The sequence below is a fragment of the Diplotaxodon limnothrissa genome, linkage group LG11, assembly GCF_057381915.1.
Source record: "Diplotaxodon limnothrissa isolate DT_005_m linkage group LG11, D_limnothrissa_male_GT1.1, whole genome shotgun sequence".
Classification (NCBI taxonomy): domain Eukaryota; kingdom Metazoa; phylum Chordata; class Actinopteri; order Cichliformes; family Cichlidae; genus Diplotaxodon; species Diplotaxodon limnothrissa.
The window spans coordinates 9,286,587-9,300,873 of record NC_140606.1 but is presented as its reverse complement, the minus strand read 5'-3'; the positions used below and the strand labels follow the sequence as shown (position 1 = coordinate 9,300,873).

At 40.4% G+C, this 14,287-nt stretch overlaps 2 protein-coding genes across 2 annotated transcripts; one reads left to right on the top strand and one right to left on the bottom strand.

Annotated features, from left to right (window-relative positions):
* Positions 1–2,519: 2,519 nt before the first annotated feature.
* On the top strand, positions 2,520–3,739 carry LOC146622304 (trypsin-3-like). The gene is made up of 5 exons (XM_085366148.1): positions 2,520–2,578; positions 2,658–2,814; positions 2,951–3,204; positions 3,293–3,429; positions 3,515–3,739. The coding sequence occupies exons 1-5, from the start codon at positions 2,539–2,541 to the stop codon at positions 3,662–3,664; spliced, it is 738 nt and encodes a 245-aa protein (XP_085222274.1). The 5' UTR covers positions 2,520–2,538; the 3' UTR covers positions 3,665–3,739.
* Positions 3,740–9,522: 5,783 nt separating this feature from the next.
* LOC146622303 (uncharacterized) lies at positions 9,523–13,830 on the bottom strand. The gene is made up of 2 exons (XM_085365039.1): positions 13,684–13,830; positions 9,523–13,344 (listed from the first exon to the last, which is right to left on the bottom strand). The coding sequence occupies exons 1-2, from the start codon at positions 13,798–13,800 to the stop codon at positions 9,862–9,864; spliced, it is 3,600 nt and encodes a 1,199-aa protein (XP_085221165.1). The 5' UTR covers positions 13,801–13,830; the 3' UTR covers positions 9,523–9,861.
* Positions 13,831–14,287: the final 457 nt, after the last annotated feature.

Below are 14,287 nucleotides of genomic sequence, written 5' to 3'. Positions count from 1 at the left end.
CGATCTAATATGCATGTCCACATAATAATTATTATAATTATAATATATTAAAAAACACACGCTGTATTTTAAAGAACATACATTAAGAAGCAGATTATATTAGATTTATATTTTAAATAAGACAAAAGTTGGATTTTACAGCAGTAAAATGATTGTATCTCTACAGTTTAAACATGTAATAAGCTTTGCCCTGCACAGAGTGGATAGTGAAACAAATGGAATCATCATAAATACATTATTTCATATTTATTACTTCCCCCTCCTCATTGCTTTATTATTGTAGCTCTAGTAATAAATAATAATGTAAGGATGCCCATAGTATATACAGTATTCTGAAGAAGGTCTAAAATGTCACTGTGTGTGCATGTGTGTGTTTTATTTAGCTGGATTTAAAAAAATATTACTCATGATATAACATTGTGCAGACATGGCTGGTAAGGACATGAGGAGGAAATAGTAGGAGCTGTATGAGGCTACTAAAGGCAGTGCTATAACATTTTTCTGTCATCATTTTATTATAGATTAAGTGCAAGAGTTGTTAGGTGTGGATAATTAGATTATAGTTTATTGCAATAGCAAGTTGTGCCTTGTTCTCAGATAGACAGCAAGTGGAGAGTGATATATGAAATGATGGGAAGGAAGGAAGAAGAGAAGCAAAGAGTGATTCACAGGCAGAGCCGAGTTTATGTCACAGTTTTTCGTTGCCTTATGGTTCCAAGCGCTGTCACCAATCTTTGCATTTTGTTATTATCTCATGACACTTGTTTAATCAGCTACCATCTCTCCTGTGGACTTTTTAATGTCTACAGTCTCAGATCAACACAGCCCTGCCCTTCCCATATTAGATTCTTGATGAATGTGTGTTGTTGTTATTCAGCATGGTTCAATGTGCCCCTTTTTAACTTTGAGCACCCGCCCCTTTAAACCTCTCTGCACGTCCCTGTATTTAAGCATGTAAGACATGGTTAAGACGACCTGCTGAAGTTCAAACTTAGTATCAGAAGAAAGGTCAAAGTTACTTTGACCGTGGCATACGTGTTGGTGTCAAACAGGTTAGACCTAGTTTTCACAGACATACTGGGATCTGCAGGATTTTTCTGCATATCCATCTCTAGGATTTACAGAGAATAGTCAAAAAGAAGAAAATATTCAATGAGCAGCAGTGTCCTATTGATGTCAGAGGAAACAGGAGAACAGCCAGAATCAAATAACCAGTCATTTCAACCAAGATATGCAGAAGAGCATTTCTGAATGCACATGTTGAATGCACATGAATAGCAGAAAACCACCCCAGGTCCCATTAGGGGTCTTAATACCAGCTGAGCATTGTTTAAACACCACAGCCTGCCTTTATGGCCACAGTGCACCTGACTTCTGATAGCTTCTTCCACCAGTATCACAAACCATGTCACAAACTTCAAATCATGTGAAATTGTTTTCTTCTACATGACAGTGAGTTCACTGTACTCAAATGATCAACACAGTCACCAGATCTCAATGAAGTAGAGCACCTTTGGGGAAAGGAAGATTCACATCATGGATGTGCAGCTGACAAATCTGTTTCATGCTATCATGAACCAAAACCTCTGAGGAATATTTCCTAGGCAAAATGCTGGTCCAACTTAACACAAGCAACGTGTACATAACAAGTGGCATTTTAAGTTTCTCTATAAAAACATGTTAAATGGCCTGATTGGTCATGAGGAGGATGGAGCTGTTAAGGAAAGTAAATGTTGTTTTTTTTAATAAAAAAAAAACAAAACCTAAGGAGGATTTTAAAAGCTGTCAGGTGAAATTACTGTAAAAGCTTCACTGGACTGTGAGTGTCAAAAGCCTTCAGCCTGAGTGTGTTGTTTACTGGGAGGAGTTAACTAATGCTATTATGCCAAGGAAGCAAAAAAGCACCTGAAAACCAAATGGCTATTATCAGAAAAATGTTGCCTACTGTAAAGCATTGGCTTTAAATCAAAGAATGCAAGAATCTGTGTTGGATTGTGTGAACATGTCTGATGACAGGAAGAAGTTATGTTGTGTTAGCAGAGCGGGGGGGGGGACAAAGAAAGAAAGAAGAGGGGAAAAAACCCACCAAAACTTTACATGTCATGCTAAAAACTGTTGTATAAGTCACACTCATGCGCTGAACTTTAAAATGTTGACTTGTTCTTGGTTTCTTTGTTGGGCACAAAAAGGTTTTTAAAAAGTATGATTAACTACAAACTTAATAAAATTAGGCAAAATTAAATAGGTTGTAGTAAATATTTCTCCAGTAATTTGTACATAGTGTGTCAGCGAAAACCGTCATTGAAGTGATCTTAAAAGTGCTCATGTAGGATAAAACATAACATGTTGCAGAGTGACATCTTTAAACATGCTGCTGTTTCCCAGGTGGGCTAATATTTAATCAGTGTGCATGGCACATGGAAAAATACGTGGGAGCATGACTGAGATAAAGAGCTGTGAAGCTGGGCTGCACATCTGTATATAAGGCTGCTGCACACTCCTCTGCTATGTGTAGATTTGCAGGCACAGAAAACAAACATGAAGTACTTCATTCTCCTTGCCCTGTTTGCTGCAGCATGTAAGTCTTTGCACAAAATTTCTCGATTTGATCATTTGAACAGAGAGTTTAACACTGGAACTCTCCTTCTGTATTGCAGATGCTGCTCCCATTGACGATGACAAGATCATTGGAGGCTATGAGTGCACAAAGAACTCTGTGCCCTACATGGTTTCTCTGAACGTTGGCTATCACTTCTGTGGAGGCTCCCTGATCTCCAGCTCCTGGGTCGTGTCTGCTGCTCACTGCTACCAGTCGTAAGTACAGAGAGCATTCATCAAATTAATCTAATGAAAAAATGCACGCAGGGCTGCTAACCCCTCTAAAAGGGCATACTAACCAAACAAGTAGACACTTTACTTGAATACATTCCTCTTCTGGCTCTCCCTGCAGAAGCATCCAGTTGCGCCTTGGTGAGCACAACATTGCTGTCAATGAGGGCACTGAGCAGTTCATCAGCTCTTCCAGGGTCATTCGTCACCAAAGCTACAACAGCTACAACCTGGATAACGACATCATGCTGATCAAGCTGAAGACCCCCGCCACCCTGAACAGCTACGTCAACACCGTGTCCCTGCCCTCTGGCTGTGCCAGTGCCGGCACCTCCTGTCTGATCTCTGGATGGGGCAACACCAGCACCAGTGGAAGTGAGTCAAAGTCACACATTCAGAAAAAAAAGTGTAAATGTTGATGTATGAGTTGTATAACTTTTAACTTTTTTCCCGCCCCTTCTAGGCAACTACCCTGACCGTCTGATGTGCCTGAATGCCCCCATCCTGAGTGACAGAGACTGCAGGAACTCCTATCCTGGAGAGATCACCAACAACATGTTCTGTGCTGGATTCCTTGAGGGAGGCAAGGACTCCTGCCAGGTATGAGCTAAAGCCATCCTGACTGTTTTAGGACAAACCAAACTTCAGAACACCTCTGCTCACACTTGTCTTTTCTGTGCCTCAGGGTGACTCCGGTGGCCCCGTCGTGTGCAATGGCCGGCTGCAGGGTATTGTGTCCTGGGGTTACGGCTGTGCTCAGAGGAACAGGCCTGGAGTCTACACCAAGGTCTGCAACTACAACAGCTGGATCAACAACACCATGGCTAACAACTAAATGAAACTACAGTTTTCTAACTAAAGTTTCTTGTATAATTAACTATGAAATCTGATTCAAATAAATAAATAGTCAACATCATTTCATGTTGTTCCTTGTTTTGTGCTGTTGGGTAAATCATGACAAGAATCATCAGTAAAGCAGATAAATCATAATCACACATGTTGTTAACAATTAGCATAAGACAGTGGTTCAAAAATGAAAATTATATTTTTTTTTAGTATTTAAGATTTAATTAAGTTCTTTTTAACTACTTTACATTTAAGACCACAGCGAGCTGCATAGATTGATTACTTTATAAATAAAATTGTAATTTTTCATTCATCACTTAGTGGTAATGCATTAATTAACCTTATAAACATTAATATTTGTTTTGGTCAATGACTCTATAAAAGTTTTCTAAAGTCATTGGTTTTAATTCAGCAGTGTGTATACATTTTATAGAAAACAATAATTTTATGTTTAAATTGAAGTCACAGTCTTACACTCTTGGTCTGTAAGTCTGGAATTTTTTTCATAAACAGATAATAAAAACAAATTATCCAAAGAGATCCACAGGCAGCACAGTATATATATACACATCACACATCACATACCCAATGCAAAGCTTCTTCAAGCTGCTGCCGTCGGGGAGGAGACTGCGGAGTCTCCAGGCCAGGACCAGCAGGCTGAAGGACAGCTTCATCCATCAGGCTGTCAGGAAGCTTAACTCCCTCCCGATTCTGCCCCCTCTCCCCTCTCTCCTCCACGGTCTCACTGAACTCTGTCACACACACACACACACACACACACACACACACACACACACACACACTCTCTGACTCACTCACTGGCCTGCACCAGTTACCAGTCACTTTGTGGAGCATTGGACTGCCATTACCTCATAAGACTTTGTTGTTACACTTTCTCTTACCGTACATTACTAAATCTCCATTTGCACTATTTGCCTATTTGCACTACTCTGCCTGGTTTACACTCAATGTCACTTACCCATTATATTGTATATTGTATAGCTTTCTTGTTATATGTAAAATTGTATTTATTTAAATTTTTACTTTTTAATTATTTTACTTGCATTTTTAATCACTTTTATATTTAAATATATTTAAATGTTCATTTGCTATTTATCTAGGGATTGAGAGTAACGCAATTTCTATTCTCTGTATGTCCTGTACATGTGGCAGAATCGACAAATAAAGTTGACTTTGACTTTGACACATACTGGTGAATTAAGTATGCTCAAGCTCTTTAATCAAACTTGTATTGTTTCCACTAAAATATAATTATTGTCGTTATCCATGAGTTTTCAACTTCAAAGTTTTACAAAAATGCAGAAAAAAAATAGTAAAGCACATTATTATTGTTTTATTGAGATTCCACATTACACTCATTTACTTGTACTTCTGAACAGAAAACGTGTTTTTGTGGTTCAATGTGATGCTTGGTTTATTTGTGCGGGGTCAAATTTGATACAATGTGTGAAAATAGGAGTTCAATTAAATATTTTCCTATTAAATAATAAAATAATTTAAAAAATGTAAACCTTTTTTTGACAGTTTTTAAAAAATTTTTTTTTTATGTTTTCTTATCTTTATGGCAGGTGTCTAGTCTAATACATTTGTTTAGCACTATACTTGTCTCTCACTTACTGTATCTTCTTTGTGAAGAGACACTAAGAGTATAAGAGTATTATTTACAAAGCTATGCTTGGATTGCTGCCTCCTTATATTTGTACTTTGGTCACAAGGACAAATAGTGGTTCTTACTCCTTGCGCTCAAATGATCAGCTGCTGTTGTCTGTTCCCCTTGTCCGCACAGAGCTGGGTAAGAAAGCCTTTGTCCACTCTGCGCCTTTTTCGTGGAACATGTTACAGAAAGACTGGAAACTAACTGAATTGTTGTCTTTAAATGTTTTTAAAACTAAACTCAAAGGCCTACAGGCTGCCTCAATAATGTGTAATTGTTTTGTGTAATTTTAACTTTGTTTGTTCGTATGTATTTGTCTTGAAATGTGCTGCCTCTTGGCCAGGACTCCCTTGAAAAAGAGGTCTTTGATCTCAACGGGACATTCCTGGTTAAATAAAGGTTAAATAAAAAATAAAATATAATGCTACATAATTATACAGTTTTTCCATCATTAATTCAAATCTTTTATAAATGAAGTGTATGTGACTGGTGGTAGGACTAAACCTAGATTATAAGCACTGACCTTTATCAACCAGATGTCTTTTCACACGCTGGTCAGATAACAGATTGTCACAGTGGGTTTAAAATGGCAGCAATTTGTTTGACTATCAACTGTTCTTCTGTTATTATTTGGTTGTGAAACACTATAACACCTTTAGTATATAGCTAGCATATAGCTGTTGCACCATGTAATACGATCTGAAAGGCATCTAATTGACAATGATCCCAAACATAATGCCAACGCAGAAAAAGCATACTTGGATAGAAAAATACAACAAAAAAATGAAACACTATCAGCCATAGACAGGCCTCCCCGGAGCCCAGACTCAACATTATTGATGCAGTGTGGAATCATCCTGAGAACAGAACAAAATGAAGTCAACAGCCAAAGAAGAGCTGTGAATGTCCTTCAAGAAGCCCAATCCTGAAGACGTCTTCAGACAATAAAGGTTGTCTAAGAGAGTTTAACCCTGTAAGAAAGAAATTTCTAATTATTTGGAACTGAGATGTTTATTAATCGTTATAACAAAATCCACAAAACTTTTTTTTTTTCCTATATCATGTTGTGTATGATTTATTTTTTGTATCACATTCGATAGATTGGCAACGTTTTGTTAACAAAAATGTTAATTTTAGACAAAAAGAACTTTTGTGCATAACATTTTGAAATTATATCAACTATTGATCATGTTGATGAGATAGAAGTCTCAGAAACCCATGTATTAAATATGATAGAAAGGCATTATAGGGTTAAGCTGTGTTGTAAAATAAAAGCGATCATACCAAATACTGATTTTCAAACTTGTTGCAATCGTACAAACTCAGTCTTTCCCATTCATATTTTTTGAAATATACATATTTCAGTAGATCTCCACAGATATTCTTCATTTTCCAAGCAAAACATAAAGAAATGAGGGTAAGTTCAATACTTTCACACATTATAGTATACCAACTTTTTTTTAAATCACACAATAATAAAAGTAGTATTTGGGTTTCAGTGGGATACATAAACATCAGGACTTTGCCCTTATCTTCCAGACAGTGGAAAAAAAAAGGACAAAGATACTGGTGTCCTTGTTATCTAATAACAAGGAAATGGTAGGTCTAACAATATTTTGAAGGCTTTTATTCCTCTGATGATAATTTAATACTTTTAAAGATGGTCAAATACTACAATTATAAGTTTTTGCTTTAAAATATTTTATTAAGACCCCTTATTAACTTAAATACACAAACTCGGTACCTATTGATCAATCTGACTTATTGCCTTTCAGTGCGAAAACATGCCGGAGAAGGCGATATAACTTAAAAATAAAGAATAACGATTTGATTACAAAAGTGATGTTTATTTAATTAAGACAAACTATAGAAGAAAATTATTTACAACACTGCAAGGTGTCCATTCAGAAACTGCTTTGAATTGATAATTCTTTAAAGCAGCGCTCCCCAACCCCCGGGCCACGGACCAGTACTGGGCCGCGAGAGGCTCGGGTGTGAAATTTATGGTTTTCAGGGTTTTTATTGTTAGCTGCTAATGAAGTTAGACAATTACACAGTGAATCCGCGTTTATTATTATAATTACGAAATACCGCAGTTTTTGTTTTGGTCGCATCATTTTATTTTGTTGTATTCATCCGCGGCCTTAAAGGCCGGTCTGTGAAAATATTGTCTGACATTAAACCGGTCCGTGGTGCAAAAAAGGTTGGGGACCACTGGTTTAAAGGACTCCACTGAACTCAAGCGTGACATAAACACAAAGCATGAAAAAGCATCTTTTCCAAAAGCTGTAAACAGTGATCGTCGTTCAACAAAACAAGCTTGGCTCAACAAATGAGGAGTGTGTGTTTGTCAGTATTTATTGAAAAACTTTGCAATAATTCAGTTTATCACACAGGCTCACAAAATGATTCACGAGTAAAACTGATAGTCACTCTTAAAATGTAAATACAAAATGCCAGAACACGTTATTGTTGTGGAACAAAACAAAATTGTAATCGGTACACTGTAACAGCCAAGAAAACATCTGCATGAAGTAGATTTTAATACTGAACCCACAGTGTCAATGTCCAATATGTTGTATTTACTTGTTAGTCAGTCAATCCATGCCTCATTAGTGGGAGCAGTACTGTGTCCCCCCCCACAGAGCACAGTGTATTTTCTCCAATTTGTAAAATGAGAAAGATGTAAGGCGGCAAGAATGTGACGGTTCAAAAGAATAGTGAATAATGTGCTCAAAAGCAAAACAAAATCCATCCAAGGAGCACTCTCTTTATGATTTTAGAAATTTTTACATCAAGTAAAATTTCTAAAATCATAAACATGTATCCAACAGGCCTATTTCACAGCAGCCATTTGACTTAAAATAGCAGCTAAACAGACAGGAAGCTTTAATAATGCGTTTAGATTAGTGACACCTGTCTCTCCCTACTATCTGCTGTGGCTGCTGCGAAATAGGCATAATGCATAATCCCAGGGTGGCTTCTGGTTAAACTGAATTTGACACAGAGCACTCGTATCAAATTTGCACGTCTCTCTTTATCTACATGTCTTCTGTTCATTTTATACGAATTTAATTACAGAATACTAAAAGGAAGGTTAGTGGCTTTTAGCCGCAGGCGTTGTCTAAACCTGACAAACGGCTGACTAAACGATTAGAGCATAACCTTCCAAGTCACTTGAGTGTCTAAGTTTCCCAGGTGTGCAACAACATTTCATTACCTTTATTCAAAGCTGTCTTGATGCATGCTGAATCATCCAGGTAAGGAAATCCCAAAAAGTTGATTCAGTTCATCTGGACGTGATGTTTTCAGTGTGACATCCAAGTGACTTCTTCAGTCTCAGCTGACTGCAGGTTTCCCCAACATATTAAACAGTACATTTGCATTTCCACAGCTGTTTTTAACTTGAACCTTTAACTGCTTAATAAACTTAAGAAAATGTACTTTGCATATTTGTCTTCTCTCATAAAATGAACCCAACGAAACCGGCATTGAGCTGAGACCCAAGAAGTCGCTTGGATTAGTGATGAAACATTTCTCCCACAGCTCTACGTCCAGATAAACATAATCTACTTTTGGGGATTTATCTAAAGCTGCATTTCCACCACAGGTTTCCCAAAGAATAAGGAACCTGCGCAGTAAATCAGGATGTTTTCCAGGGACCTGCAATATTTTAGAGTTTTGAGGAAATATTTAATATTTTGGGTGGCTGTAGCTCAGGTGGCAGAGCAGGTCAGCCACTAATCAGAAGGTCGGTGGTTCGATCCCAGGCTGCCTCCTGGCTGCATGCCAAATATCCTTGGGCAAGATACTAACCCCATGTTTGCCTACTGGTGGTCAGAGGGCCCGGTGGCGCCTGTGTCCGGCAGCCTCGCCTCTGTCAGTGCGCCCCACGGCAGCTGTGGCTAGAATGTAGCTTGCTATCGCCAGTGTGTAAATGTGTGTGTGAATGGGTGGATGACTAAATGTAGTGTAAAGCGCTTTGGGGTCCTTAAGGACTAGAAAAGCGCTATACAAATGCAGGCCATTTACCATTTACCCTAACAAAACATCCTTTCTAAGCGGTATTACTGTGAATGGGGCTTCGGTTCACGTCTGCAACTACTGCACTTCTCACTCACATCACAATATGCTGCAATACCTCACAAAATATGTTCAATCTAACCTTTTGGATCCACTTTGTGATGACTGCATGTCTATTTAGTGACAAAGAATTGCGCGCTCACCTCCCTCATTTCACATTACAACATCAACATTTTAGTGTGCTCTACGCTGAAGTAGTGATCTGCAATATAGTGGCATGCCTAATTTGCCTAATCTTCACAGCTCTTTAAATCATGGTGGAAATGCAGACGACCAACAGTCTGAAGAAAGCTTTTTGTGCCTTGAAATTTCCTGGGACATTTGTGTGGAAATGTAGCTTAATACAGGATCACAAGGACCCCAGAGTGGAAAAACGTGATGGGCACAGAACGTCGATGGCCACTGAAATGTATTTTGATTTAAAATCATTACACCTGGCCTCTAGCGTGCTGCAAATAATGCTGATAAAGGTCTGAAATGGCTGCGTAGGAACTTCCACACACAGCACAGCTCACACCATCTGAAGGCTTTTCATTTGACATGCTGGCATTCTGAGTCACGTGTTTCTTCACAGTTCTTAAAGGGGTAATGGGTTTTCCAAGTCCATTTTTACCTACACTGTCACAACTGGCCTCTTTATCTTGCACTACGTTTGCCCTGCTGGGATGCTCAGAAGAATTACCCAAATCAGGATCCCGGCTTTGAACACAGGAAGTCACAATTGATTCTTGAAAAACCGGGTCTGGATATTTAGATAAGGGATCTGAGAGAGATTTAATTTCCTCAGAAGCCTGGCGTAATGTTTCTATGCCATTATTGGTGGGAGGGTTTAGCGTTTTCGTGTTTGACGGTGCATTGCGATCATCTACTGATAAATCAAAATCAGAGTCTTTGCGTATGTCTTGCGTTGAGGAATGGCAGAGCTGGTGACTAAACAGCATGTCTAGAGTTTTAAAGCTGCACCTGCAGCGCTCGCATTGATAAGGCAGAAACACTTTCTTGGGCCTGACTTGAACCCACTGGAACTCTGGGTGCTCACTCATGTGTTTTTTGTAAGGCTCTACAAACCGAAAACCTTGCCCGCACTGAGGACACGTGAAGCGGCCATCCCTGTGACGATGAATTCTCTGATGGTGCCACAACTTTTTCCAGCTTCCTAGTGTTTTACCACAGCAGGCACAGGTGTAGCTTTGACCTGGGGCGTGTGTGAGCATGTGGGCTCTGAGCCTGCCCATGTGTCTGAAGAGTCGCCCACAGTTTGGGCACAGATATCTCCTGGGATCTGATCTGTTGTCTACTTTGTTTAACTTTGACACTAGGTGTGAGAGACTGTGAGCTGGTATGACCGTGGACTGGAACGGTTTTTTCAAGTTGTTGGAGCGTTTCTTGCAGATGATCTGTGGCTGTTTCTTCTGTGTTTCACAGCTGGCAGCTGCCACCAGAGCTGAATTGTGCGCCGATGAGCACCTGAGCGCAGGCACTGTGTACTGAATTAACGACACAGTCTCCTCCTCCTTAATCGCAGAGCTGGAGGCATTTTTTTCCACGCTGCACTGACTGCGATGGGCGTTGAATTCAGACAGCACACCGAACAGCTTGTCGCAGTACAAGCAGCGATAAAGCTTTGCGCCGGTGTGCTCTCGCATGTGGGTGTTGAACTCCTGCAAATGGTCAAAAACATTCTTGCAGATGTGGCATGTGTACGTTAGCGAAGGCTTTGGGCGTCTGTGTTCTTGCGCGTTGTCATCGCTTCCCAAAGGTCTACATGAGTGATTTTTTGCATTGCTGTAGTGAGTAAATGATTTTTCACAATGGGTGCAGTTGTAACGCTTCACAGACCAATGCGTGAGCTCGTGAACACGGAGGAAATAGGCCTGCCCGAAAGCTTTGCCACAGATGTCGCACTTATAAGGCTTCTCTCCTGTGTGGACTCGGACGTGTCTTATGAGCGCCGATTGAAATGGGAATGATTTGCCACAGTACTGGCAGACTTTTTTCTCTCTTTTTTCCACTGCTCTTTGCAGCTCCCTGCTGCTTTCCTCTGCTGGTTCTCTGCTCTGTTCCTCAGCCTTGCTGTTCTTACACTCCTCGTTCAGCTCGTGTGCGTGCATTTCCATATGTGCAGCGTACTCAGAGCAAGAGAATTTAATCTTGCAATATGGGCACTTCTGATATATGTTGCTCTTTCTGTGGGTCTTGAGATGAAGATTTAAGTTAGAGTTTTTGCTAAAACCCTTGCCACACTCTGAACACTTGAACGGCCTCTCTCCTGTATGAATGCGCTGATGGATGACGAACTGAGACAGAAACTTAAAAGTACGACCACAGTAACCACATTTCAACAGGGTTTTACCCCCCTTTTTAGTATAGATGACATTTTCGCCAACATTGGCGTTAGCTTCCTTTTCCTCATCACTGCAGTTTGTTTTTGGTTGGGTGTCACTACCCGCTTCGTGGTTCTCTACAAGACGCTCTCTTGGTAATAAAACCTTGTTTACCATCCTCCTCCTCTTACCACCTCTCTTGCGTCGAAAAACAACATTTGGAACCTCAGATTTAACTAAGGGAGTGGTGCTGTGCTGGGAAGAATTGGGGCTATTTGACCTGGGCGCAGGTTTTAAATGCTCCAGCTCTAAATTCTCAGCTTTGACAGCAAACGGGGCCCCAATAGATGTCCGCATTTGCTCAGGGGGAGTCAGGGTATCTGTGCTAGAGGGCTTTGGCAGCTCTGCATCTGCTGGAGACTCTGAGAAGTCTGGTGTTTCTGATGGTGACTCCTCGCTGCCATTTATGTCCAATGACTGATTTACTTTAAGGTTATCAGTCTGAGTTGGGTTTGGCAAATCAGATTCTTTCAAGCTGTCTGAAGGAATAGCTTCAGGCTCAGGCTGGGAATTCACCTCTGCTTTTGGTAATGCAGTTTTGTCTTGTTGCTTCTCCTGCTCTAGTCCTTCCCCAGAATGCAGTGGGAGCTGATCATCCCTCACATCTGAATCAGTCTCATGTTTGTCAGTGTCCAACTGTTTTTCTGTCTCTGTGCTTTTTCCGCAGTCTATGTCAGTGCTCAACGTCAGCAAGGCCTCCTGGGATTCATCCAGCTTGGACACTTTTGCTGGAAGTTGCTGATCAATTTGCAACTTAGTCCTTCGTCTCTTCACACCTTTAGAGTTGGATGTACGAGTACTTTCTGTAGTCCCCGCTTCAGTTTGTTTTAGATCCTCCTTGTCCTTCTTGCTATGAGATTCTAACTTATCATCCTGCATCAAAGTAGGTTGCTCCACCCTACTCCTCAGTGTTCGTGCAGGACTGCTAAACTTATTAGCATGAGAACCAGGAGCAGCCATAGAAACCTGGTTTTGAAAAGCTGCCATTTCTGATTTTCTTGGCCTTCCTGGTCTTCTTTTTGGCAGCAAAGGAGCAGCGACTTGTACGTTGTTATCCAGGACAGGCTGAGGAGCGGGCATCTCATTATGAGCCGCACTATTTATTAACTTACTATCCACAGCGTAAGGCAAATCGTCACTGTTGTGGTTTTCCACACTTGCTGGCAAAGGTATGGTGGTGCTAACTTCCTTATGCTGAACAGCATCTGCAGCATCTGGACCTCTTTTGTCTTCAGTCGGGGCTGGTTTGATTTTACGGGGTCTCCCACGTTTCTTGTGGATGATCACGGGCTTCCCTTGGCTGTCTATTGCAGAGCTGCACACGCTAGCAGGAGTCAGAGATTTTGCTTCCACCTCTGCCTGCGAGGGCACTGCCTCACTGCGCTGACAGTTTCTCTCACCAGCGCTTTCAGAGCTGACATGAACATCAGACTCCCGGCTCCCAGGCTGTTTCAACGCCGTCCCTTTCATTTTATCTCCCCGCCTGGAGTCCACGTCTCCCTCACTGCATGTCTTACCTTCGGGTATCTGTGGAAGTAAAAAGAAGAGTGAACATGAATGAATTAATGATTTTATTTTTTGTTGCACAAATCATTTGGAAAAGCATGTTTATTAAAGGTGGAAAGAATAAACACATGAACATGAATCATTTGCACATTTCAAAAACTATAGAGCGATATTTGCACAAATATATCTACCAAAATTGGTTCAAACTGGAAAACTAAGCGTGCATATTCACATATGCACAGATGCATGACTTCATAACACAACACATCAGACTGCGGTCTTCATTAGTGCAGATTTAAATGACGCTGTATACTGTAATAAACAGCACAAGCTCATCCACTTGTCTTTCTTACTGGCTACCTGCTTGCAGTCCGAAGAGGCATGATTGGAACTGCGAGGTTGAGGTGCCACAGAAGTTAACTCAGAGACTGTATTTTGGTCACTGCTTCCTCTGCTGAAGGACATTTTACTCCCCATGTCAAGAGTCTGTGGATTAAACAGCGACAAGGAGGTTGTAAAACGAGCAGCGACGCGTAAAAGCAAAAACGCTTCGGGCTGGGGAGTAATTATTCCCAGGATGAAAAATAGAAAATTACTAATAAACTGCATGCCATGCCCATTTGTCGTGATAAGTTTAAAGTGGATGGTTGAACTGGGATCATCTCATGCACCCACTGACTATTTTTACAGATAGGGGTACCAAACTGCAAATTTATACTGGAGAAGTATAGTAAAGGCCATAACTGGATCACACACAGCCAGATTTAAGCTCAATAAGCATATGCTGCTTTGCAAAACTTCAAGTTTTCCCCAAAAAAGATGAGCAACCTTTTAAAATTATCTAAATCCGCTGGGAAAGAAGCAGAGTTTGCAACTGGTTTTACAGAGAACTGCTGAGTTTCATAACCTCAAGACTTGAAAATACACCTCTAAGGGGACTGACACCCTTTTCCCATTACATTTC